This window comes from Meles meles, chromosome 3 (assembly GCF_922984935.1).
Source record: "Meles meles chromosome 3, mMelMel3.1 paternal haplotype, whole genome shotgun sequence".
Lineage (NCBI taxonomy): Eukaryota > Metazoa > Chordata > Mammalia > Carnivora > Mustelidae > Meles > Meles meles.
In genome coordinates, this window is record NC_060068.1 from 157,094,164 (window position 1) to 157,121,939 (window position 27,776).

The 27,776-nt window shown below is 43.5% G+C and overlaps 1 protein-coding gene across 2 annotated transcripts; it reads left to right on the forward strand.

Moving 5' to 3' along the window:
* The first annotated feature begins 3,625 nt into the window (after positions 1-3,625).
* Positions 3,626-27,431, forward strand: C1QTNF3 (C1q and TNF related 3). Of its 2 annotated transcripts, none has more exons than XM_046000215.1 (6): positions 3,626-3,754; positions 9,882-9,993; positions 13,266-13,420; positions 16,773-16,902; positions 22,071-22,170; positions 25,597-27,431. In XM_046000215.1, the coding sequence occupies exons 1-6, from the start codon at positions 3,671-3,673 to the stop codon at positions 25,754-25,756; spliced, it is 741 nt and encodes a 246-aa protein (XP_045856171.1). In that variant the 5' UTR covers positions 3,626-3,670; the 3' UTR covers positions 25,757-27,431. The 2 variants fall into 2 exon arrangements, with proteins under 2 accessions (XP_045856171.1, XP_045856170.1); XM_046000214.1 differs by having other exon boundaries at positions 3,635-3,973.
* Positions 27,432-27,776: the final 345 nt, after the last annotated feature.

A 27,776-nucleotide genomic window follows, 5' to 3' on the forward strand; every position in this document is an offset into this window, starting at 1 on the left:
AGCTGAACAAATATTTGCCTCCAGCCTGTAGAGCTGTTTCACGGGCCTGAGTTTTCACACGTAGTCATGTATACCCCTGCGACTCACAGCGGTAGCTGGGCCAACTGCCTGGCTGTACCCCTAGGGCCAGCTGAGCCAGCAAGACATAGTGGCGGTCCCAGTGCATCTTAGCAGACAGAGGCCTCCAGACAGAATGGAGACTCCGGCTTCCACTGGCGGCAGGTTCTAGACGTTTCTAGGCCTCAGTTCACAGGCAAGAAATGATGGCCCCACTCTAATTCATAGCTTTGAAAACTGGATACAAAGGACATGCCCAGAACCTGTGTGAAAAGATAACCCCAAGTAAGATTAATTAAGAAGTCAAAGTTTAAAATGAACCCAATGGGAAATTAATGGAGAAAAGTAAAAGGGGGCTCTTCCCTAGAGGTGGGGCCCCTAATCGGGGCCAGACTTAGGACTCTGCATCCTTGAACTGGGACATTTGGCTAAGTCTTTTCAGGCAGCCATCGCTTCATCGGTAAGATGATGGGGGCTGGTTTTTGTTTTTTTTCCCCCCAATCTTCCCCACATGTTCTCCATATTTGTTTTCTGGGGTCGCCATAACAAAGTGCCCCAACTCAAGGGGCTTACACAAAGAAAGTCATTGTCTCCTAATTCTGGAGTGCAGAAGGCTAAGATCAAGTTGGGTCCTTCCAAGCCATGTGGGGGAATCTGTTCTGTGCCCCTCTCCCAGCTTCCATGGCTCGTTGGCCATCTTTGGTGTTCCCTGACTTGTTTTTTGTTTTTTGTTTTTTTTAAGATTTTATTTATTTATTTGACAGACAGAGTTCACAAGTAGGCAGAGAGAGAGGAAGGGAAGCAGGCTCCCTGCTGAGCAGAGAGCCTGATGCAGGGCTCCATCCCAGGACCCTTAGATCATGACCTGAGCCAAAGGCAGAGGCTTTAACCCACTGAGCCACCCAGGCGCCCCTGGTGTTCCCTGACTTGTAAATGCATCACCCCCTGCCTCTGTCTTCACACCACATTCTCCCCGTGTGCGTGTCTGTCTCTCTGTCCAAATTTTTCCTCTATAAGAACATGGTCGTATCTGCTTAAGCCCTCTCCAGTGACCTCATCTTAACTTGATCATCTACAAAGACTATATTTCCAAATAAAGTCATCTCACAAAAGTATGGAGACTAGGACATCTTTCTGGATGACATAATTCCAGTCATAGCCTTCTGACCTGATTTTTGCAGGCGAGCCTCCCGGCGAGAGGCTATGGGCCTGGTCTCCTCGCTGCGGCCCTCCTGTCATTGGTCTTCTCCTACTTTTCTGTAGGAAGACAGGAGAATAGATAGCTATGTGTCCTGATGACGGCTTTCCAACTGTGTAACACCAGGCGAGTCCCTTTACCTCCCTGAGACCTCCTGTCTCCTCATCTAAAAGATGGTATTAGCGGGTTTTCTGAGAGACGTCAGTGACCTAAAACAAAGAAATACTCATCTGACACACAGTGAGGGCTCACCAAATTATAGATATTGTTATTTATTCCTGTTGAGGCAAGGAGAGGATGGGTCAGGGATTCTCTGACCCTGGCTGCATATTAGAATCATCTCAGGGAGCTTTTTCAAGACTCTTGGCACCCAGGCCCCACTGGAGATTCTGACTCAGTTGGTCCGGGATGGGAGCCAGGCAGTGATAGATTTAGCAACTTCCTGGTTTATTTTCCTAGGCCGCCAGGATTGAGAACCACTAGAATAGTGGAAAGGACTGAAATCACCAGTGGGAAGCCTCAGTGCTGCTGAAAGCCCGAAGAGGTTGCCTTGTAGCCTCTTAATCCTGGTGGTCCAGGTTGCGGGGGCTGCCAGGGACAGCTCTGAGAGAACTTTGAATGAGGTGAGCTGGATTTCAGAGCCATTTTTTGCTTTGTGGTCTCCCTGTAAAACTGTTTCCAGGCCTCTCCAGGGAGGGAGCATCCCCACCGAGGTGCGCCCTCTGGGTTTTTTTCTCTCACAGTCATCATCCATCCACTTGCTCGGGCACAAGACCCAGATGTCACAGCTCCAGGTCTGGGAGAGAAACCCTCAGTAAGGGTGAAGGCCAGAAAACAGCCTGATGCGTTACCCTCCCGAGGGCTAGCCACCTAGGAGGGCTTGTCACAGGTCTCCTAGAATTCTCCAGGGAGGAAATTTCAGACGGGTAGACTTATGGGATGCGGATGGCGGAGCCTTGCAAAGGCCACTGGGTGGGAACTGCTCACTTTTGAATAGGCGTGACTCACACTGGGGACCTAGAGAGCTTCTGTTTTACTGAATCTTTCTCTCACTTCTTCACTCTGTCCCCAGGACCCGCTTCCTTCTCTGTGCAGATGTGGGCTCTGGAGGCAGCTGTCCGGCAAGAGTGATGGAACTTCCCTCAGTGGCTTTTGTTTCTCAGGCCCCTTTGCTGAGTGAGGAAGGCAGCTGTGGACAGCCCTCCTGCCTCTTCCCCCTCTCCAGCCCCTCTGTCGCCTCAGCAACAGGCCTGGCTTCCCCCAGATTTGACCTTCTTACAGTGCCACACCTGTCCACTTAGCAGTAGACACTGGTCCCAGGAAGTCCCAGGGTCTCTGCGGTTCTCCTAGGGGTGGGGGAGGAGGGGCAGTGGCTTTTTTTTCTGTGAATGAATGATATGTAAATGAAATGATACATAAATAGAGCAGTTTTTTCATGGCCAAGCTACATCAGTGCCCTTAATTTATTATCATAAAAAAGTTAGGAATATCCATTTGCTCTTTGGCCAAATGACTAAAAGTGTAGCAAATAAAAGAAATGATCCTTCTCTCCATGCTGGTCTGTTTGAAGCAGGGTATTTGGTTTGACCCTTTCCATTTCCTCCATTTTAATCAAGAATATGTCAGAAGGATGAGTGGCCAGAGACAAACAACCTTCTTTTAATACTAAGCAGGATGTTGTATCTTCATCTGGCAATCCTTGACTTTAATTTAACCCTGGCTTTTGGAAACACAGGGGAAAAGGGAAGATAGCCGAGAATGGGGAAATGCTTTTTACTAAATCCGGAGACTCTGCACTTGAATCCAGCTCAGTGCTCTGGACTCACCCAACTGCCTTCTGATGCTGGCGTCTGGAAGGAGGAGTGAGTTCCTTGGAGTGGACCCCGGCGGTTGGCGGGTGGGAGGCGTTAGCTGTACAGCAAGAGTGCATGAGCTCTCCCGATGGCCGTGAACCAGTCTCCCCCAACCCCAAACATTTCAGACAGAACAGATGCAGTTAAGCCCAAATTTCCTGGCAAGCCTGAGGGCAGGTTTTTCCAAAAGCATCTCAGACGGCGATGGCACATGTCTAATAACGAAAGCCAACCTCCGGACACACGCTCTCTGTTTCCCAGTTGGTTGTGTATGTTTCCTTCACACTTGAACACAAACGTGCCAAGGTGTGACATTTACGAACCCCACCAACTGCAAGCTGCGCACACCAACCCAGCCGCCTGCTGGGTGGGAAAGTGATGAATGGGGGCTGTCCTGCCCCGGGGAGGAGGGCTGCTTCCCCTCTGGCATGCCTGCAGCCTTATTTATTACACACCAAAGTATAAAACCGCCCAGCCGGCTGCGGCTCGCATCTCCAGCCCTGGCATTTACCGAGACGCCCCGCCGTCGTCTCCAGGAGGCTCTGGGGCTCTGTTGAGAATCATGCTCGGGAGGCAGCTCGTCTCCTGGCACCTGCTGGCTTTGCTTTTCCTCCCATTTTGCCTCTGTCAAGATGAGTACATGGAGGTGAGCGGAAGACCTAATAAAGTAGTGGCGAGAATAGTGCAAAGCCACCAGCAGACTGGCCGTAGCGGCTCCAGGAGGGAGAAAGTGAGAGAGCGGAGCCATCCTAAAACGGGGACTGTGGATAATAACACTTCTACAGACCTAAAATCCCTGAGACCAGATGGGCTACCGCACCCCGAGGTAGATGACCTAGCCCAGATCACCCCATTCTGGGGCCAGGTACTCGGAATTCTCTTCTAAGGATTACTGTGAAAGCCTAACGAGTTTTGTTGTTCTTTTTTCAGCTGTGATTCATAGGACCAATGCTTTCGAGAAGTTGGCTGTGCTGCTTGTGGGGGTCTTTCTGGGCTGCTCTGGGGGTCTTGGGGGGGTGCGGTGGGGGGCCGTACCGGTCTGTGTTAGAAAATCAGCAGAGGATGTGGGGGACAGTGTCCCCCAGGGGAGAGGAGAGCAGAGCAGCCAGCTCCCTGCTGTGCTATGACTTGATTTTTTTCTTGCTCTCTTGGTGTGGAAACAGTGCTGACCCATGCAGATAGATGGGTCTAATCATTTGCAGATCTAAGAGTTTGATTTTCTTAATCCTTCCCAGCAGGAAGAAGCTGCCCTTTGTGACATTTCTTGCCAGCCTTGTTTATTGGATTTATAGTAATCTAGGTTACCAAGCCTCTACGCTCAGCCTCTGAACCTTACAGTTAGAACCAAAAAGACTGCATGTGTGTGAAAAGCAAAACTTCACTGTGTGATTTAAAGCCTGATAATCACAGAGGACCTGATTTATTTCCTTGGGTGTGAACTCAGCCCTCAAGGAAACATCTTTAACTCTTTCCTGGGATGATTAGAGTGAGATCAGGTTTCAGCGTAGTGATTTGCAAATTGGTGAGACTCAATTTAATTTAAAAGATTAAGAACCAGACAAAACGGATTTTGACTTACCTTCTTAGGCATCTGGCATGCTGAAATCAGAGGAGGGTGGGAAGAAGAGTTACTTTGAATTATGGGAGCATTGAACAAAGAGGTTTTACAAGAATCTGTTGGGTTTTTGCATTCAGTAGGCCCTGGAAAGCTTCATGCAGGTGAAATCTAAGCCTGTTCTCTCACAGACTGAAAAGTTTGGGTTGGGACTAGCAGCAGGATCAGACTGAAACCCCACACAGGATCAGCTGGAGATCTGGGGCTGAGCTGGGATTTGTCCAGATTGTTCTGTGAGCCTGTGTCAAGAAAAAATTGTTTCTTAGGGCACCTGGGCGGCTCAGTGGTTTCAGCATCTGCCTTGGGCTCAGGTCATGATCCCCAGGGTTCTGGGATGGAGCCCCACATTGTCACATAGAACTCTCTGCTCAGCCAGAGCCTGCCTCTCCCTCTCCCTCTGCCTGCCACTCCCCCTGCTTGTGCTCAAGCACGCTCTCTTTTCTCTCTCTCTCTGTCAAATAAATACAGAAATTTTTTAAAAAAACTTTATGTATTTATTTGACACAGAGAGAGGGGGACACAGAAAGAGAGAGAGAACACAAGCAGGGGGAGTTCGAGAGGGAGAAGTAGGTTTCCCGCTGAGCAGGGAGCCCAATGTGGGGCGCCATCCCAGATCCTTGGATCATGACCTGAGCCAAAGGCAGACAGTTAAGGACTGAGCCACCCAGGCACCCCTAAATAAGTAAAAGCTTAAAAAAAAAAAAGAAAAAAGGGGGCACCTGGGTGGCTCAGTTGGTTAAGCAACTGCCTTCGGTTCAGGTCATGATCCTGGAGTCCCAGGATCGAGTCCCACATCAAGCTCCCTGCTTCTCCCTCTGACCTCTCCCCTCTCATGCTCTCTTTCTCTCTGTCTCGAATAAATAAAATTAAATAAATCTTAAAAAAAAAAAAAAGAAAAAGTTGTTTCTTTAAGGAGCAACAGAAGAAATAAGCTCCAAATACTTATTTTTCAAAGGTCACTTTTAGAGATGATCCTTTCATCTGACATTCTTTTTTTTTTTTTTAAAGATTTATTTATTTTAGAGAGAGACAGAGAGAGTGTGCAGGGGCAGAGGGGGGAGGGAGTCTAAAGTAGACTCTGGTGCTGAGTGTGGAATGGAACGGAGCTCGATCTCCCAACTCTGAGGTCATACCCTGAACTGAAACCAAGAGTCGGACACTTAACCAAGCCCACTTCCCAGCAACCCCCCACACACTTTATTATTATTATTATTTTTAAAGTAATCTCTACACCCACTGTGGGGCTTGAACTCACATCCCCAAGATGAGGAGTCACATGCTCCACTGCGCCTGCCAGGCACCCCTCATCTGATAATCTTTTGGCTGGAGGGTGACTCATGCTACTCTGTATTTTCTTAGTGAAGATATTTTCGTTTCGGTCCAAGCTCTGACCTGGACTTTCCATTTCAGTGGATAGGATCTCTGCTGGGCCCTCCCTGGCCTTTGCAGTATGAGCTCTCAGACACGCAGAAGGCAGATGTAGGCTGTCATTTGTTATTTCTTGGCAACTAACACTGAGGAGGCCACTGGAATCCAAATTACATTTCTCCTTCACCCCACCTTCCAGGCGTAGGCAGCCGGCGTGCTGGCTGTCAGATGAGGGGGCAAGAAGTCATTTCCGGCTTTCTTTTCTTGAAGTGGCTGTGGGGGGTCCGGGTGCGAGGGGAGGCTTTCAAACCCTCCTGGGCTCCTGAAGTATTTTCAAAAAACCCCCTTCAGCAGATACTGAGAAGATTTAGAATCATTGATATTCTGGATATCTTCAGTACGACTCATCAGCCAATGGGTATGGAAACTCACTTCATTTCGGATGTTCCTGTGTTCCCTTTTTCCTTGCGTTCCCCACCTCTCTTCTTTTAATTCTTCTTTTTTTCTCATTTATTGTTTCACCTATGATTTTCTGTGCTTCTACTACGTGTCAAACTTTATACTGGGGATAAATAAGCCCAAGCCTATCTCCAGACAGCTCTGGAGGGCTCTCGTAGGGACAGATGAATGGACAATTGAACACCACGTGATCAACAAAATCTCTGCACAAAAGGCAGTTGGGGAGACAGAGCCAGAGTGCTGGTGGTCCCTGCTTTGAACCTCAAAGGTGACCCAAAAAGGATGGTTAACCACACAAGAAATAAAATTTAAAAATATGTGGGACAGCAAAGAGACAAGAGAGCCCGGGAGGAGTAGGTGCAGTTGGAGGCCCTGGGCTGTGGGAGGAAGACACAGGATTATCTCAGGGCCCGCCTGGAAGATTCTATTGGCTGGTTATGGTGCTCAGACCTTATTTGCCAGCCAAAGTTGTGTTTGTTCACAACAGCGTAGTGAGGTGAGCTGGTGTGTGTTCTAGAAAGAGGAGTCTGGCCATGGGGTTCATGGTGGGTAGAGTGTGCAGAGATGGAGGTTGAGCAGACCTGGGCTCTCTTTTCCAGGCAGTTTCATCCTTTTTAATCTCTGGTCCTCCTCCTCCACCTCCTGGATTCCCTCCTCCCCTTCTTCCCATTTCCCCTCTCCTTTGTCTTCCCTCTGTCTTCAGTTAAAGAAGGAGCTGTGGGCCCTCTTTCTGAGCAGTCACTTGCTAAGAGCAGACTTCAAACCTTGGTAACTGCCCCATGGCCTCCATCCACAAAATAGATGGAACTTGTCCTAGAGACTCCTCCCTCCTTCCACACTGCTCATTCTCCTGTCTTTGGCTTTCAAATTTGACCTGATTATGATATAAGGGTTGATAAACTTAAGAGGGTCTATGTGGTGACTCTCCAGCGTGTGATGACAAGCTCTGAATTAATGTATCCTGTCCCACTTGTTTTAAGGGTCCCTCCAGAGGCTCACAAGCATTATTCCATTTGACTGTGTTGTGAAGGACCAGAGGAATATGTGAAATGTTGTAGGCCGGTTCTCAGAACATGACCAGCTAGTAGGAATAAGAAGATTCTCCCTGCTGGGGTGGAAGGTCTCTGCTTTCTAAGTGTTCCCAAGTACCTTGGACACCCACCCCAGTGCTAGTTAGCTCTGGTACCAAGGAGCCCCCTTTCCTGGAGCTAAACTTTTCATACTCAGACACTAGACTTCACAAATGAAATCTTTCTAAACCACTATTTAAGGATTTAGAAAAGACCTTAGTATCTTTGCTTGCTCTTCAAGCTGGCAAGAAATTTCCTGACCGTTTTACCTAGTGCCCTAATTTAGTGGACAAGAAAAATGATGCCTGGGGGCAGTGGGGAGTGACATCACTAAAGTCACACAGAACTGAGATGGGAGCTCTGGTTCCAGGACAGACACGTTCCTAAAATTCTTATCGTCCCGAGAACTCAATTCTATTCTTTAATGTCTCCCGATTCGGAATTTTCCCTCTTTCTCCCCGAAAGCCCATTATTGGCAGAATCTTGGATTTCTTTGAACTTAAAAAACTGTATTTCACATTAGCAAAATCACACCAGGAAACTATGAAATACTTCTCAGATTGCATCCTTGGATTGGAAGGTGGGGCGGTGCTGTGGTGTCTGACTTTCCAAGTGTCTGAAGTCACTTGTCTCCAACCACTTGCTTAGGCTGATTTTTCTATTCCTCCACCAGTTTTACCAAAGGTTTTTACAGACTCCCACATCTGTCCAGTGAGGGGTCTGGTGGGCAGAGGACTAGGCATGTGTTAGCTCCACACTGTGTCCCCAGATCACTTGAGATCTGGCCCTGAGCTGTTGCAAGAGAATGCTGGGACTACAGACACTCCGCATTTTCTCTGAAGAGCTTGGTGGAGGCCTATAGGGAAAAAGAATGAGGGAATGAGGAAAACACCCAAGCCCATTTTTAATTAAAAAACAACAACAACAAAGTGAAGTCTAAATGTGCAGCAGTGGGAAAGACTTGACCCACTTTTCTGCTTGGATTTCTAATGATAGAGAAAACCTGAATTTCAGATTCCTCCTTCCTTTCTCCTTATCCTGTCCCCATCCCTCCAACCTTTTTCTCCTTCTCTTTCTTTAGAATCCTTTAGAAACAATATGTTGTTTTCAAAAGACCATTGAATTATAACTCAAGTCTAGGAAAATTTCCATTAGTATTTTATATGATATAATCAAAAGGCGAGCTACAAATTTGGTGCCACTCTAAATTTTATCAGCGAATCTAGCTCTTACACTGGATCTGTAGTTCCTCGATGGTAAGCACACATTTTAGAAATTTTTCATTAGGGGTGCACGGGTGGTTCAGTCGTTAAGCATCTGCCTTCTGCTCAGGTCAATCCCAGGGTCCTGGGACTGAGCTCTGTATCAGGCTCCCTGCTCGGTGGGAAACCTGCTTCTCCCTCTCCCACTCCCCCTGCTTGTGTTCCCTCTCTCACTGTTTCTCTCTCTCTCTCTCTGTCAAATAAATAAATAAATAAATAAATAAAATACATCTTTTCTTTAAAAAAAGAAATTTTTCTTTAAATAGATAGGCAAGTCCATTCAGTGTCGTATTTGAGTATACTTAGTACCCATTAAGTACTCGCTGAATATTGGTTTGAAAGATGTGATAATCATTTAAAATTTTGAACTGAAATATGAAACAGAACCTGAGGTTAAATATTTCTCAAGGGGGAGTTAAAGTTGTTTCAAGGTGTAGATAATTAATACTAATTTACTGGGCTAAAGACTACTTTGTTTCCTCCATGTCCTAAGGCAATTGAAGTGTGCTTGGACTGAAAGGGTGGCATTTTGACTCAAAATTTCTAAGAAGTCTTATCCCCATATCCTGAATACAGAAATTCTTAACTCTCTTGGAAGTTGATCATTCTTACTGTTTGAGGGTCACCTACTCAAAGGAGCGACAGGGGAGGCTGGGAAAGAGAGAGCTGGCCACCCCCAAGTCCACCTCTGAAGAGGTTTTCTTCTTGGTCATTACCAGTAGCCTCAAGACAGTACTTTCCAGAAATACTGCCCATCTCCTGCCAGCACCACACTCCTTCCAAAGAACATGCCCTTCTTTTGACCTTCTGGCTTCCTGGTACTTTTGGTCATCTGCTCTCTTTAGCTAGCACGCCAGTCAAGTCCATACCAGCTTTTCTGACGCTGTCCTAGGTTGTCTGGTGTTAAACTTGCCCAAAAGCCAAGACCAAGGGAAGTTCACAAGTCCTAATGACTCCCCAGTACCATTCTCTGAAGCTTCTCTCTATATCTTTTTAAAGTCTCCACAAACCGGAGGGCTGCCCCCAGATTGCAGCAAGTGTTGCCATGGAGAATACAGTTTCCGAGGCTACCAAGGCCCCCCGGGGCCCCCCGGACCCCCTGGCATCCCAGGTAAGGATGAGAGAGACGCTCTGTTTGTTGCCAGTCTAACAGGGTCCTGTGCCAAAACCGGAGCCAGGGCGAATCGAAATCATTTGGTTTCACTTGTATGTGATCCAAAGGGTGTGTGTGGAAAATCCAAAAGGGAGTTCGGGAGGGGACTAGGTTTACAGAGCCAGTTAGGTGCAACAATGTACCAGAAACTCAATGGTATTTAGTATTTATCCCACTTGCAGGATCCCACAGATGTTAGACATCTTGGGGCACCCGACTCACGGGTGGCAGTGGGGAGGGGGTCTTAACCAGCATGGAGTACAGAATTATGGACTCTTATTGGACATACTCTTGTCTGGCATTTCTTCCACAACGTGCTTCATGCAACACATTCTGTCTAACTTTCGGGGAACTTAGGAAGTGAAGGTGGGGAGGAGAGGAGCGCTTATTGGGCTGGCTATTGCCATCTCCATAGTGCCGTTCACTGAACCACACAGCCTTCTGTCTGATTCTATGTTTTTCTTCCCTTAATCTCAGGGTCTGTCTGTGTTCAGCTATCTCTTGGTTGACTTTCATGCCTCTCTTGGGCTCACGGGAATATTTTTGGGCTCCCGCACCACGTGGCGGCATGGGAAATGCTGTCGGGGCTCCACTGAGCCACCCTACCTCACTGAGTGTGCCCCAGGCACGGGAAGTCCTGAAAACTGGCTAATGTCTGGGGTCAGCCAAGGAAAGGGTAACCTAGATCCTCTCTGTCTTAGGACTCCCAAATCCGTCTGAGGGTTAATTGTCTTCCTCTTCCCAAATCCGTCTGAGGGTTAATTGTCAGTTCCTGGGGGCAGGACTTCTTTTCGGGGTCTGACAGAAGTCCGCTTTCTCCTCTCTCACCTTCATGGACGTTAACATTTATCATATGAGTTTTAATTTTTAAAAAATATTTTATTTATTTATTTGAGAAAGAAAGAGATCTTGAGAGAGAACAGGGGGGAGATGGAGAAGCAGACTCCCTGCTGAGCAGGGAGACAGATGCAGACTTCAATCCCAGGACCCCGAGATCATGACTTGAGCCGAAGGCAGATGCTTAACTGGCTGAGCCACCCAGGTTCCCCACGTTTTCATTTTTTAATATAATTTTGAGTAGCTTCTTATATGAAACCAAATTTAAAATGAGAAAATATTCTGTTAGACTTTAAACTGATTACTGTCTCAGAGTCCATGTCCTTTAACATCAAAGGCATCTGCCCACAGGTGCAGTGACTGGGGTAGAGAATATTCATCCTCTTAATATCTTCTGAGGCTAAACTCTCTTGAGAGTACAGAACAAGCTGGCCTTGGCTAAATGTTCCCAAAACAAAATAGCTTTTTTTTTTTTTTTGGCCCATTAACTTGCAAATACAGTCCAAGTTCATTTACCTGGAGGGTTGGCAAGGCTGGTATAATACCTGACCAAAGGTGACATACAAAATAAACAGCGAAGTGGGGGCGCCTGGGTGTCTCAGTGCGTTAAAGCCTCTGCCTTCAGCTCAGGTCATGATCTCAGGGTCCTGGGATCGAGCCCCAAGTCGGGCTTCTCTGCTCAGTGGGGAGCCTGCTTCCCTTCCTCTCTCTGCCTGCCTCTCTGTCTACTTGTGGTCTCTGTCTGTCAAATGAATGAATGAAATCTTTAAAAAACAAAACAAAACACATTTGTCTTAACAGCGAAGGAGTGTGAAATTCAGCAAATATAAAAAAAAGGAAGAGCTGTAGAAACTGTCTCTTAGTGGCAGAGTGAAGAGTTGAAATCATTATCCAAGCCTTGCTTTCAAAATTGTTACAATTTGTATCAATGATTTTACATCTCCCTCCATGATAAAAGTGGTGCCCATCCTTTATAGAAAAATTCAAAGAGACAAAAAAGTACATAGCATAACACAAAAGCCACTCATGTTTCATCCATTTGGGAAAAAAAAAAAAAACACTGGAAATATTTTTACATAGTGAAAGGTCCCCCAATGATAGGTCTGTGATCAAAGGAGCGAGAATGATACAAAGCCAAAGTCAAGCAAAGCTTTATTTTGAGCCAAGCATCAAGAATCAAACCGACCATTTGGGGCCGCCTCTTACAGAGAGGGCGACCCCTCCCAGCCTCACAGACTAACTTTTATAGAGCAAAGGCCATGTGATTGAGCCTGGCCACACGCAGGTGGCCAATGAGATTGCAACACACAGAGAAAGCTGCACAGTCATGCTAGGTCACACATGGGTGACCAATTGAATTACAATTCACCCCATAGTAGCTATTTGAACTAGCCTATCACCTTGGTCAGAATTGGCGCCCAAAAGGTGGGGCCCACACTCCTTGGTAGCTAGGGAGACAGTATGCATGCTCCACTGATTGGATGTTTCCACCTGGCCTGACTCATCCCTGCAATCAGGCTCTGTTATCAGGGACTGGTGGAATATATTCTACTGGTTTCCAGGACTTGCTTTTAAGTAAGTTCCCCTGGGTGTGTGTGGGGGGGCAGGGTCAGTTTAAGTTTTACTGCATAAACAACAAAATCACTGTTTAACCAGATGGAATCGCTCTGGCTAAATAGGCCCTTACACATAGTATATAAATACTGTTTACACATATTATCGCACTGCTTCTACTGATTCATAACTTTTTCATCTAAAAGTGTTGTGAACAATATTAAATATTAGTAAATATTTTTCTTTAGCTTTTTTTGGGGGGATGGTATATATAACATTATTTACTGGGATGTGCCTTTTTTTTTTTAAATTGAGCTCTTCCAGTATTGTTTGTTTCTAATCTCTGCTATTATAAATAATACTCTGATCATCAGCTCCCCCAATTTTTCTCTTTTCTTTTCTTTTTTAAGATTTTATTCATTTATTTGACAGAGAGAGAGACAGTGAGAGAGGGAACACAAGCAGGGGGAGTAGGAGAGGGAGAAGCAGGCTTCCCACTGAGCAGGGAGCCCAATGCTGACCCTGGGATCAGGACCCGAGCCCAAGGCAGATGCTCAATGACTGAACTGCCCCAATCCTCAAAATTTTTCATCCAACTCTTGCTCTATGGGAAAAACCGGCTTTGGAGACTCGAATAGCTAAGGCTGTCTTCAGTGTCCCCTGTAAGAGAGCTCATTTGGTGCTGCCCCCTTGGCTGTGTTCAGGACTGTTTCAAGTGGTCTTCTTTTGCAATTGAAGGTGAGCATTTTTGAAGAAAGGGTCTTTATTTGTATAACAGTAAGTGGTCAGTGTGAGTGATGAGGGCTTTCCCCAGTGATGCCATCTGCTTGTAATTTAAGGAAACCACGGGAACAATGGCAATAATGGAGCCACTGGCCATGAAGGGGCCAAAGGTGAGAAAGGAGACAAAGGTGACCTTGGGCCACGAGGTGAGAGAGGGCAGCATGGCCCCAAGGGAGAAAAGGGCTACCCGGGGATTCCTCCAGAACTGCAGGTAAGTCACCTCGGGCAGATCTCCATTGGACTTCTAAACTGCCTGGACCCTCGCAGTGCAGGAGGCAGAAGGCCCTCGCACCACTTCACATTCTCACTGATGACTCCTGGCCCGCATGGCCGCATGCCCGAGGCTGGCTTGGCTCACTCCCACTGCAGGATGTTCACAGATGGCCCACACTGTTGTTCAAAGAACATTTTGAAATCGTTCTTAAGAAGTTGAAATTCAACTCCCTTCTTAGACCAAATACACAGCAGCCCTGGGTATCGGCTAATGTTCCATTTTCCCTATCAGAAGAGATGTTAAATAAAAAGGTTTCTGGCAACTCAAACGTATAAATGGCATGTGTCTACCTCTAATATTTGATGTATTCATTTTGTTACATTTACCGATTTAAATCACATATATGGATATAAATATATAAGTATCATTCTCTATTAATCAAGATTTTGTGGCACCGTTTTCATTTAAAATTTTCTCAGTGTCTTCTTTATCACTAGAGATGTTTTATTTTTGAGTCATCCATCCTAGTTTAGATTAGACCAGACTATATTTATTTCAGTTTGACGTGTTTTGAATCTATTTATGAGGCTATAATTGAATATTTTAGCCTAAGCTTACATACTCATTTGTCTACTGTTTATTTCTCCTTTAAGTGATGTTCAAAATTCTTGTTGCCAATAACATCTAAAACTGGAAAATGTAAGGTTAGGTCACCAAGAAAATTACTAAGTCTTGGTTATCTCTTTATTTTCTGGCTGATATTTTTAAAAATTGATTTTTCCAAGAAATGCCTATCGCCATTGAAAGCTAGCATTTATATTAGCATAATGGTTGTTAAGTGTAACGTCCCTTGTTGACCCTCTTGATCCTGTGGCTGACGGGGAGCTGTGGCTCAGGGCCCCTGCCCAGCATCACAAGAGAGGGTCTATTGCATATTGATAGCCCAGGAAAAGATCCAAATTTAAAATCTGAAGTGTGGTTTCTACTGCATGTGGATTGCTATGGCAGCATCTAAAGTTGAAGTATTGAGTCGAACCATTGGCAGCTGGGGGCTGTGTGTAATTGAGAGAATGTACCACAGCAGGGGATACCTTTCAAGAACCAGAATACAGACGCTTATCTGAAAGAGCGACTGGGGGAGAACTTTGCCTTTTATTGGGGCGTATCCGGTGGTTGTTTGACCTTGCATAAATTCCATCATTTTTCTGGGCCTTGATTTTTTAAAGTTATAACCTAAGAGGTCTTTTGTGTTTCTCTAACTGCTTTTGAGGTTTTGCCACTTGTAAATGAATGTTGTTTAATAATCGTAGCAACCCGGCATCGATGGGCCAGCAACAATTTACAAAGAAAAGAAGACAGATGTCACCTGGCCAGGTTAAAGGTGTCTGATGAGAAGGGTGATAAACATTCCCAAAGCTAGAAACTCTAACTCTAAACTGCGATGGTTGTACAAGGCCCAGGGGACCCTGGAGTAGCCAGTCTGATGGAGCGCACCCTGGGCAATGATTAAATTGTTCCATCAATTATTTTACCCGACAAACACAATGTAATAATTTGGCAGAAGTGCATTCACACAGTTTTTGAAAAAATCATTTTATTTATTTGTAAGATTTTATTTGTTTGAGAGAGACAGAGAGAGAGAGCATGGGCTGAGAGAAGGAGAAGCAGACTCCCCACTGAGCAGGGAGCCCGATGAGGGGCTGGATCCCAGGACCCCGGGATCATGACCCAAGCTGAAGGCAGATGCTTCACCGACTGAGCCATCCAGGGGTCCCCTACATTCACATGTTTTAAAGGAGGCATTACAGGGGAGGGATGACTGGCCTCAGGCAGCCTATAAAGAAGGGTGAATCCAGGACCCTTTATTTCCATTTTCAAAATCCCTCCTCTGGTATCATCCCTTTCTTTCCCCTTTCTTCTGCATCCACAGCCTTCATGCTGTCTTTCTCACTGTCCAAATCCTTCCCATGTTGATTTTCCTCAGTCGGCTTTCCCCCGAGTCTTCCAAACTTCCAATTATTCCCTCTCTCACCCTCTCCTCTAAACCCCTCCTTTAAACTACCATTCATTGAAGACAGGTAATCCCAGCAAACTAAAGAATTTATTGATTTAACTCACACTCAGTTACAATGACTCATGTGGATGGGGGACTGGCATTTATTTTCAAATGTGATTGTCTAACAGTGGTACAATTCCAGTGTGAAGGTTTTTCCTACACCACCAAGCAATGGTCCCATATCAGCTAGGTGTCCTTACAATTCAGCTCAATTCTGACACTACCTACCTGGAAAAGGCCTCAGATTCTAAGGTTAAAGGCTCAACCCTACAAGACAGCCACCCCCAACTTCAGAGTCTAAGTCTGGATTGTCACCTGTGCTTCTGACATTCCAGCTATGAAGAGGAGGCTATGAACCCTCCTGGAGTTCAAGTAATTTGCTAGCAGGAGCTCAGAGAAACATGTTACTTATTCAATCCCTGGTTTGTTGTAAAAGGGTGTAATTCAGGAACAACCAGATGGAAAAGATGCATAGGGCAAGGTTTGGGGAAAAGGGTGCAGAGGTGTCACACCCTCTCAGGGACCAAGTACCACTCTCTAGCACTTCCCATGTTCACCAACCTAGATGCTCTCTGAACCCCTTCCTTTTAAGTTTTTATGGAGGCTTCATTGTATAGGCAGGATTGATTAAATCACAGGCCATTGATAATTGAATTCAACCTCAGGCCCCTCTACCCTTCCTGGATGTAGGGTGGGACTGATCACTCATCTCTAATCACATGGTTGGCTCCAATGGCAAATAGCCCCCATCTTTAGGTTACCTAAGGACTTTCCAAAAGTTGCCTCATTAACATAACATAAGACCCCTTGATCTCTCTGAACAGTTAAGATATTTCAATAGTTTTGGGCACTCTGTGCTAAAGACTGGGACAAAGATTAAATGTATATTTATCATACATCATAATATCACAGTTCTTTGGAGAAAAAAATTATACAGAGTGAACAAAATTAAAAGGTTATTTTGCTGCAGGCCTTCTCAGATCCTTTAATATGCTAATGTACATTTAATAGTTGTAAGTAGATTTCATCCATATTTTTCCCATAATAGTATTTTAATATTTCAAAAGACCTTTTGAAGTCTAATGCTCCTTGAAACACAAGGTCAGAACTGCTGATATATTATTACTATCATTTTAATGGCTTCATAGCATAAAAAATGTTAAAAATTACCATGATTTAATTCTTTTTCTGTTTATTTCCAATCTAGCTGTTACAAATAAAGTTGAACTAAATGTACTTTTGTAAAAACCTCATTTCTTTAAGATAAATTTTCTGTTAATTAACTTTCCTTAGATTGCATTCATGGCTTCTCTGGCGACCCACTTCAGCAACCAGAATAGCGGGATCATCTTCAGCAGCGTGGAGACCAACATCGGAAATTTCTTCGATGTCATGACTGGTAGATTTGGGGCCCCAGTATCAGGTGAGATGTAAAAACAAATGAATGACCGAATTAATCAACTAGCAATCTAAAAGGAAGGACTGAAGGAAGGTAGGAAAAAGGTGGGAGAGTGAGGGAGGAAGGTAAATGATGAAGGAAGAGGACACAAAGAAAGGAAGACACTAAGAGAGTTGAGAATTCTTTCTGATTCCGGTTAAAACAATCACCTCATATATAGATTTCTGTTGGATTTCAAAGTAAATGAATTAGAATTCAAAAAGATGAATACACTTTTATCTTTTAAAAAATATTTTATTTATTTATCTATGAGAGAGAGAGAGAGAGAGCAAGAGCGGGGAGGAGAGGGAGAAGCAGACTCTCCGCTGACCGGGGAGCCTACCCCGGGCTCAATCCCAGTACCCTGGAATCATGACATGAGCTGAAGGCAGACACTTAACTGACTGAGCCACCCAGGTGCCCAAGATGAATACACTTTTAAAAATGATAATAGTGGTTACTAAGATTTTTAACTCTGATTTGAACTGAAGCAAATAATCCCTAAGAGGACATAGTTACCTCTGACTTTAAAACTCCTCTGATCATAATGTTTAAATGTGTCACAATAGTGTCTTCCTCTTGCCCGAAGAGGACCTGATGTTTTGAATAGTTTTGGGGGTTTTTTTTTGTTGTTTTTTTTTTTAATTTTCAAAATTTCTCGAGCACTTTTGTATTCATTTCCTATTGCTGCTGTAATAAATTCCCATAAATGGAGGGACTTAAAATGACACACAGTTATTCTCTTATAATTCTGGAAGTCAGAAGTCCAAAATCAGACTGACTGGGTTGAAGTCAAGGTCTAGACAATGCTTCCAGAGTTCCTCTGGAAGCTCGAGGAGTGTGCCTCCTGCAACTTTGAGAGGCTGTTGACATTCCCTCCCCGTCAGCCAAGTCATGTCAGTCTCTACTTCAATGGTCACGTTACCTCCTGGCAGATTCTGACCTCCGTGGCTCTCAAAGAGAGTGGGATTACTTTGGGCCCACCTACATAATCCAGAATAATCTCCCTATCTCAAGATCCTGAATTTAATCAGACCTGCAAAGTCCTTTATTTTGCCTTCTAAGGTACCATTTGCAGCTCCTTGGAATTTTAGGTCTTGGACCGATTTGGGAGTCATCATTCAGTGCCTACAGCTGTCCTTTGGCTATGTGGCTGTAAGCCTTCTTTTTGCCCTGAAAAGTTTCTTTTAATTATATTTTTAAATATATATTTAAACATGGTTTTTTCCTTCTCCTTGCTGTGCTACGGTGGGATGGCACTAAGAACAGTGTGACTTGTGTTAGGAAATCGGGCAATAAGCTGGCATACTGTTTATGGGGTATTTTTGAACTATAATAAGACCAATGAAAAGATCACTAGATTTTTTTTTTTTAGATTTTATTTTATTTATTTGACAGAGAGAGATCACAAGTAGGCAGAGAGGCAGGCAGAGAGAGAGGAGGAAGCAGGCTCCCTGTGGAGCAGAGAGCCCGATGCGGGGCTTGATCTCAGGACCCTGAGATCATGACCTGAGCTGAAGGCAGCGGCTTAATCCACTGAGCCACCCAGGCGCCCCAAGATCACTAGATTTTTATTGTCATCATAGTGCAGCAATTCTAAACCCTGTCCATGATAAAACACTCCTCCCCTTTGGGGTTGACCACTCACAAGCACCCTCCACCCACTCCCCCTGCACCTTAGGACACTACTGGTTAACTTGGGAAGGGCTCAAAATATGTTTTATTGGGTTTGTGTTTAAGTTTTCTTTGTTAGTCTTCTGTATCTATTATTTTCTCGAATTTCTTGTTTTTTTTTTTTTAAATTTTCATTTCACATTGTTTGCTTTCTCTATCAACATTCTGCATGTCCTTAATTACGTATGCTGAGGATGAATTTTCCTTTTTGCTTCTTCCAATTTCTTCTGTCTAATTTCTGTGATGCTTTCTTTACTTTTTCAATCTCTTACCTTACTCATTAGTACCAGTTTTTAGTTCCTTCTCTTATCTGAACATTTCTGCCAGGAGTTCCTGCTTTCTGTTTAACCGTGTTCTTTCATAGAGGGATTTGCTTTATTAACATATTTTAAACTCAGGATGTCTAAATTCAGATTTAGTTACAGTTTTCCTCTACTACCTGACAACATTTCTTCTTGGTGAGTCTTCTTCCTCTATGGGTAGTTTCTGCTCTTCTTTTCTACTTTCTAAAACTGACTGGTGGTTGAAAGAGTTGGATTTCCTTAGACCAGCCACAAATAGTAGTTTCTTGGGATGGAGGAGGGACGACAGGGAGGACTTCAGCATACTTCTGGCCTGTACCTCCATGGTTCCCTCTCCAGCTACCAGGAGACTCACCCTGGTCCTTCAAGTGTGGCCCTTCTGTGTGTTTTCTCTGTGTGGCCACACTTCCTTTGCCTCCCTCCCCAGACTGCACCGGGTCTGGGAAGACTTCTGAGACAAGCCTGGCACTTATACTTCTCTTGCCTTTTAAAAGGAGCCCTGTTTTTGCTGGTAGTTTTGGAAATCTGCCATTTTAGGACCACTCACCTCATTTTTTGTACTTTATCTAGCAACCTTCCCCCAAAATATCACTTGGACTTCATCTCAGCCCCCCTCATAAGAGCTTCTTTTCAGCATGTGGCCTTTCTTCATCAGGGAGTGTCTTTTTTCCAGTACTGTGAGACCAGCCACAGCTTGGCCTCCTCAAAACTCCCTGCCCAGCCCCCATGTTACTTCCCCAAGACTCTCTGTCTGCTGTCTGTTGCATTTGACAGAGAAGTATTTTAAGTTTATTGACTTTTCTGTCTCCTAATCTTCTGAAAAATGGATTTTATCTGGTGTTTGGGTTCAATGTCCTTATTTCCCTATATGGTATCCAGAAGGAGAAGAGGAAAATTCTGATGGATGCAGTCGTCATGTTAAATTTGACACAAGTGCTTTTAATGCCTTGAGGTTTCCACCCAGCTAAAGTCAGAAGTAACCGGATATATGAAGTGATCCAAGTGATCTTTCATCACACTTCAAACAGTTTGTTTGTTTGGTTTTTTTTTTTGTTTTTTTTTTTTTTTGTTTTTTTGTTTTTTTACACTTCAAACAGTTTTAAACCTTCTTATGTGACTTTCCCTCTGAAGGTTGACAATTTTCCTGTAATTATTTTGTTACACACCTCTGGGCTGCAGTTTACGTAAGCATCTAGAGAAGCCCAATGGTTCCATTGTTTTCAAGGGCTTTATAATCGAAGCTCAAAGATTTAGGAGTTGTTTAGAACTCTCTTGGATCATCACTTGGTAACAACCATCATTTGTCTCCCCCTTTAACCCTCATCCAATAGATAACAAATTGAGCATTTTCTGCTTTTCAACTTTGGGAAGGATGAGACAGAGAATTACTGCAATTACAGCAACACAAAGACCTGAAAACTATAGCAGAAGTGTGTTACCTCTGTTTCCAGTAGCTTCCCTTGCAGAAGAAAGCCATAGGTGGCTATGATACATATTCACTTTTATATTTCCACATGTAGACATTTTATTTTTTCCCCATCTGGTCTCTTAGTCAGCTCGAACATGCTTCTGCAATCTACTTTGTATAGTAGCCGTCATTGTTTCAAGAAAACTAATATCTTTTCCTGTCATTTCATTCCAGCTTTATCTTCCTGAGGCATTGAAAATTGTCACACCTGTCTATGTATGTGTGTGTCTAATACATTTTGTAAAATGTAAAAATCTAAACACACGTAAACTACTTTCTTAGAGTCCTGTAATTTCGATCTGCCTTTACTTTTCATCTGTGAACTAATCTCCAGCCTTATGAATGGATACGACTGATTTTTACACCAGTTCCTTCATTCCCAGGATATTGAGTATGCAAGCCTGGCACTGAATGAAGCATGATCACACTTCTTCACTTCGTTCAACTTGACTCAGAAGCAGGTGTCAACATGGTACCTTCGCAGCGTCTATCTTACTTGACTGCACTTTTGAAAAAGAGCATAGAACTGTGTCATGCTATCATTTTTTAAAAGACATTTCTGGGTTTTCCCCTTACAAGGCCTGCTGCTATGGTCTGAATGAGTCCCTCTAAAATTCATACATTGAAAACCCAAGACCCAAGTTAATGGTATTAGGAGGTATGTCCTTTGGGGGGTGATAACCTCATGATCACAGAATTCTCATGAAGGGGATTTGGTGTTCTCATGAAGGAGGCCCCCCTGAGTCCCCTAATCCCTTCTGCCACATGAGGATACAATCAGAAGTCTGTGACCTGGAGGAAGCCTCTCACCAGACTGTGCTGACAATCTGCTCTTGGACTTCGGCCTCTAGAACTGCAAGAAAGACATTGCCGCAAACTCAAATGCACTAAGACAAGGTCACTAATTTGAAAATGTAGCATAGAAAATCCGTAAGAGCTTGATGATGTATATTCATTCATCTTTCCAAAATGCACTCTCGATTCCCACCTCATTTGGAGTTGGGAAGATTTTCCCTTTTGCTCATCTCTGTGGTTTTGGATTCATTCTAATCTTTTAAAGTGTATCAGTTCCTATTAAGTTCCTTTCTGTTGGGTGGCGTAGAGTCTTACAAGAAAACTCATATCTTTTAAAATACATTGATCCTTTACAAATGAGAAGGATCCTTATTTTTAGTAGCAAGGTCATGCTGCTGAGTCATCGTGGAGTCTTTCTCTTTATGGTACATCATTTCCTCTACTAACAATGAATAACACGATAAGTTTCTAAAACTATTTGTTCAGAACTGATCAACATTTATCTGCTAAAATACTTCTTACCTCTGGCTAACATCTCTGGGCTGAGTATACCCATCCACTATAATGCTATACACGTGTCCCGTTTTGTTAGGCCAAGGAGGCCACGGCTTCATCCATGCAGGGCTCTGTACCTTGTCCAAAAAGTCCTAGTGGTAGTTAACTGATACCTAGGAATAGTGTGTACCTCACCGTAAGTGCTTATTAGGGATACACGGTACGCATACTGAGAAATTTATTTAATTTAAAGTAGGAGGTGAGAGCAGATAAAGGAACAGTCCCACAAATAAAGGCCAGGAAGTGCCTACATGCTGTATAGGATATAAACCAAAAAATGTGAAGTCATACAGTATATCTCCCAGTCCTCAATGTACAATATGTTAATATAAATGTGGATAAATACCTGTCTTTTTCAGGTGTGTATTTCTTCACCTTCAGCATGATGAAGCACGAGGATGTTGAAGAAGTGTATGTGTATCTCATGCACAATGGCAATACGGTGTTCAGCATGTACAGGTGGGTGGTCTTCTCTATCACAAGGGTCAACCATGCCGCCGTTGCTTGCTCAAAGGATGGCAAATGCCACAGAGCGTAGAAGAATCAGGAGTGCCTGACTTGTCATCACTGAGAGCTCCCATATACCAATATGTGGCCAGATTATAATTACTATTTGGGAAGAAATAAATCTGATGGACTTGAGAATAAGCAGGTTGATGAAAGGCCTTGAGCTGATTACTAGCAATACTTCTCATAATTAATCATTTGTATTTTTTTAAAACATTTTATTTATTTATTTGAGAGAGAGAGTGCGAGCGCACATGTGCTTGTGAGAGCAGGAGGGGAAAGGCAGAGGGGAAGGGAGAGGGAGTCTTTCTGTTCATAAAGATTTTATTTATTTGAGAGAGAGCAAGAGAGAAAACAAGCAGGGGGAGCAGCAGGCTGTAGGCTCCCTGCTGAGCAGAGAGCCCAATGCAGGGTTCGATCCCAGGACCCTGAGATTATGACCTGAGTTAAAGGTAGATGCCTAACAAAGTGAGCCACCCAGGTGCCCCTATTTGTGTTCTTTTCTTAACTTATAAATTCTTTTCTTCTTTCTCAGGCTTTTCTTCTATTTTCTTACTCTCCCACCCCCTTTGCCAGAGTTTACCCCTATTGATGATCTTCTCTATTATCTTCCTCAGCTGGCAGGTAGAAAATTGGGAATAAGCCCTGGTCTTTAGGCTGTTCTGCTGCTCTGATATTTATCCTATCAACCTGGCCCTAGAGCTTCTTCTAAAAAAATAAAAATATTTTAGGGTGCTTGAATGGCTCAGTTGGTTGAGTGACCAACTCTTGGTTTTGGCTCAGGTCATGATTTCATGGGTGGTGAGATCAAGCCCTACATGGGGCTCCCTGCTCTCGGGGAGTCTGCTTAGAGGATTCTCTCAGCCCCTCCCTCAAGTAGCTCTCATGTGTGTGCAGGTGTGTGCCCCCCCAATAAATAAATAAATAAATAAATAAATAAATAAATCTTTAAAAAATTATCTGAAAAAGAAATATTACAACTTGTTCTGATATAAGCGTAAGATGTGCAAAAGAGGCAGAGAGCCAAAATCTTTCCCATAACTAAATGGGTGGTGAGTTATTTACGAACAATTCTGTGGCTGCTATCTTATCTTTTGATGACTTGGGAGGATTGCCATTTCTTCTGGAGTCTGGCCCCTAGTGGGGGGATATATTTGAAAAACCAAAAGAGAAAAAGATAAGTAGGTGGAATTGCTGCAAAAAAGAGACTCAAGGGCACCTGGGTGGCTCAGTAGATTAAGTGGCGGCTGCCTTTGGCTCAGATCATGATCCCAGGGTCCTGGGATGGAGCGCTGCACTGGGCTCTCTGCTTGCTGGGGAGTCTGCTTCTCCCTCTCCCTCTGCCTCTCCCCACTGCCTGTGCTCTCTCATAAATCAATAAATAAAATCCTTAAAAAATAAAAAAAAGACTCAATATGGCAGCTCAAACACTGCAGAGCTCTATGTTGCTTGACCAGCTCCAGGATGGGGAAGGACAGGGACGAGAGGGTGGAGGAGGGATTGGGGGGATGTAGGGTTGGGAGGGAGGTGCTCCTTATGGGTTTTGAGAGATGCAGACCGGTGAAAGCAGTTCTGCCACCTGTAAAAATGACTTGCAAATTCTCCCTGGTCATTGTCATTGCCATAGTCAGAAGGCGCAAAGAGCAACAGGCTTGTGAACATGTTTATGGATCATCTCACATTCTATTCACATTCTATTCTATTCCTCCTCTTTGAAACCAAGTGAATATATGAACAGACCAGCTTTACTTTTGGGAAGTCAGACTTATGACTGAGCTGGTATTATTGTGATCTGAGGGATATTAGGGTGAAGGGTTCTACTCAGGACAACAGTTACATTGTTGTCCAGCCCTAACTCCCCTCAGCCTATGCAGGGGCAGCTAGGAATGTACAGCTGCTCCTCTGGAAGAAGGGAGATGGAGTCGTGAACAGCCAGGCTTCTCTGCTCCTCTGGCTACCAAGTATCTGTTGAATTCTTCTTCCTACATTTAGAAGACAAATCTCCCCATATCCACCCCCATGGAAGACTGCCTAAACTGCAGTTCATTCATCCAGCTCAAAGACCCAAGTCTTAGGAATGAGCAATCCTTTTTATCAAGTCAGCCTCTCAGCTGTTTTTCTCTTTGGCCCCTGATTCTGTCCTCTGGAGGACCTTCCTTGTTTGTCTCCGTCCAAAAGGTGAGTAGGTGTTCCCTGGGGTCTTTCACTGTCCACTTCCTGCTGGTGCAAATTAGAAGGCTAAGAGTATTTAGTCAAAGACCTCAAGTCCCTTGTGAGCCAGGTTTGGATTTCTGGGTAATACCATTTACTCAGAAATTTATCAGGCTTTTGTTCCATTTGCTGCCAGTCAGTAACATGTGTTAGCAAACCACATCCAACATTCTTTTCTTGACATATAGTTTTTCAGCCTGTTCTTTCCTTGATTCCTTGTCTTCATTCCCTTCTGTCTTAACTAGTGGTGGTTACCACAAGATCTTCTAAAACAATAGATTTAGGTAGAAAGGCAATATTTGTAATCCATCAGGTTATGTCATAGGCCATGTCTATTAGATTGGATGAGAAGTCATAATAAGACAACATCAACTTTATCTCTGATGTCTCCGGTTGACTTTTCCAACCCTGTTAGACCTCAACTTTCTAGATCCTCCCTTTCTTCTTCCTGTCCTTCAGGCATACCAGTTTTTGTCTGAACTCATCTTTTGCAGAAACATATTACTAAAAGCAGTATTTTGGCTTTTCCAGTCACTTCCTTGTTTAGGGTATAGGCTTGGTGGACATAAGGTCTGCTTTCTATGTTATCAGATGTTTTCCTAAATGTTTTGCCACAGCACAACATGGATCTCCAGCTTTCAAGTCCACAATCTTTGTCTCCTCAGTACTTTCTGCCTGATCCTGAGCCAATGCAACATGTTTTAGTTTGGGTTATAGCAGAACCCTGCTTTAGTACGAAATCCCAAAGAAGTTAGGGTAGACTAAATTGCTATAACATTAGCCCAATGGCTTAAATGTAATGGAAATCCCTTTTCTTCTCATGGGACAGTCCAGAGTGGTTGTTCCAGGTTGAGACAAGTGAGAGAGAGCTTCCAACTACACAGTTTTCAAGAACTCAGGCTACAACACTTGGCTTCCAGGTCATTCTGGTCATCGTCATTATCATTCCACATGGTCATAATGAGGAAGAAGCAAGAAGAGGGGTTTGGGAGACTTGTGTTGTCCAATTCTAGAAGTTGTACATGTCTGCTCACATGCCATTTGGAGAACTTAATCCTAGAACTCTAAGTGCATGAGAGTCTGGAGAAGAAGGGGAGGACATATTTTGGTAAAGAGGTGATTTTCCATTGCAAAGGCTAAGTAGTTGGTGCCTGTTTTTCTTTACAGCTATGAAACAAAGGGGAAGTCAGATACATCCAGCAACCATGCAGTACTGAAGCTGGCTAAAGGGGATGAGGTTTGGCTGAGAATGGGAAATGGCGCTCTTCATGGGGACCACCAGCGCTTCTCTACCTTTGCAGGCTTCCTCCTCTTTGAAACCAAGTGAATATATGAATAGACCAGCTCTACTTTTGGGAAGACTTATGGCTGAGCTGGTATTGTTGTGATCTGAGGGATATTAGGGTTAAGGGTTCTACTCAGGAGCTCAGAAGAAGAATCCACAAAACGGTCTTCTCAAGTGACCTTGACTAATATACTTGGCATGTTTACTCTTCCCCATGCACCTAAAGAAGAATTCCTTCTTGATACAGGTTGGAAATAATTGTTTCCATCAAAGAAGTCCTTTGTAAAGAATTTGGCTGCTCTGTTTTTAATTTAATATCAACTTCCAGGAATTCCTGAGGTTTGGGGTTCATCATTCTTTATAACATTTCAGAGACAAGGGTGCAGTGACTAGGGTGGGGCCGGGCAGAAAAAAGGGCACTCGCGAGGAGCAAGTTACCAGAAACATTTGTGAAGCCTAGACTGGGAAGTAACACTTTGATCCAATGGGTCAATATTTATGAATAAATATAGATAATTTTAGTAATTCCAGATAGCTTTTAGATAAGGAAAGTATTCACAATGCCTATAAATAATGGGCTCCTTTTTTAAAAATAAGAATACTGTTGTAATTAAATCTTGACTTGTAATGGCTTATGTTTTTGGATATAGAATTTTCTTATGATCCAAAATTGGGTTTATCAGATATGATTTATCATATTGGCTTTTTCCCATCGGGTTTCTTGTGTTACAATAGATCTTTGTTGACCCTGGCCTGGAGAACCAGCTGAGGTGAGCTTATGTCCATATACATAGTATACACAATGTCCTTATTTCCTTATTCTCTTATTCTCTCTCAATTTAGAAATTACCCCAATAAACTTTACTGACATGTCATTTGAGGAGCTGTAAACTCAGTTATATACAAACTAATGGATACAAAATATAAGGGCATTCTATTTAGAAGACATAAAATAAAATCTCTTAACGTTTTTAAAGATAAAAATTGATATGGCTTTTTTGATCATATCACAATGGAGCTGGGCTCCTTTACTTTTGCCTGTCCTTCCCCCAAAAGGGACAAGTTCAGGAAGCAGTACCCAAAATTTGTTTATTTTAAGCAAAGAAGGCATCATTGGAGTATGTGTTTATCCTGATGTCGAATCATATTTAAAATGCACTAGAGAGATACCTATCTGAAACATATCATTTAATGAATTCCCTTAGAAAGCAATTAGCCCTTATTTAATTTTCTGTTACAATTTCAATTTCCACAAAGGCTTTTAAACTATGGGTTTAATTGTATTGATTACCCCCTACAGCTAGAAGCAGAAGAAATTAATTAGGGTTGCCCTATTAGCTAACTTGGTGTGCTCCATGTTCAGTTCTGTCTTTGACCCGTTCTTTTGATCTATAAATATTTTTAAACTCTTCCTGACCAACACAAACAATGCTATTTTAAGTGAATGGATATTAACCAAAATGTGCTTGACTGGTTGGTAATGTTTTTGTGATTTTGTATATGTCTCCCATCGCTTCTGGGGCTGTGTGGTCATGGGTGTTGAGGTTTACTATTTCCAAACATCATAAATACCTTGTAAAAGTGTATTGCCAATAGACAATTGAATGTTGCATGTTGTCCAAAGGGATTCCATGTTTAAGGAACATACATTATTAATAAAGTACCTTAGAAGAAGACATTGGCTTAGCTTTAGATAAAACTGAGATGAGAAAAATGTAAAAGCATTGTATGGAAATAAACATACTTTTGTTAAATGTATTGTTTTATAATGTTCTTAATAAAGTTGAATAGTCATACATTATAAGTCACCACAGTGAGTTTCAACCGGACTCCACACTGAGCCCCGGGCCCAACTCAAGGCTTGACATGGGGCTTGATCCCATGATTCATGAGATCATGACCTGAGCCAAAACCAAGAGTCAGATGTTCAACCAACTGAGCCACCCAGGTGTCCCTCTCTGCCCATTTTTAGTTGGATTATTTGGTTATTTTTGGTGTTCAGTTGTGTAAGTTCTTCATATGTTTTGGATATTAACCCCTTATTGGATATATCATTTTCAAA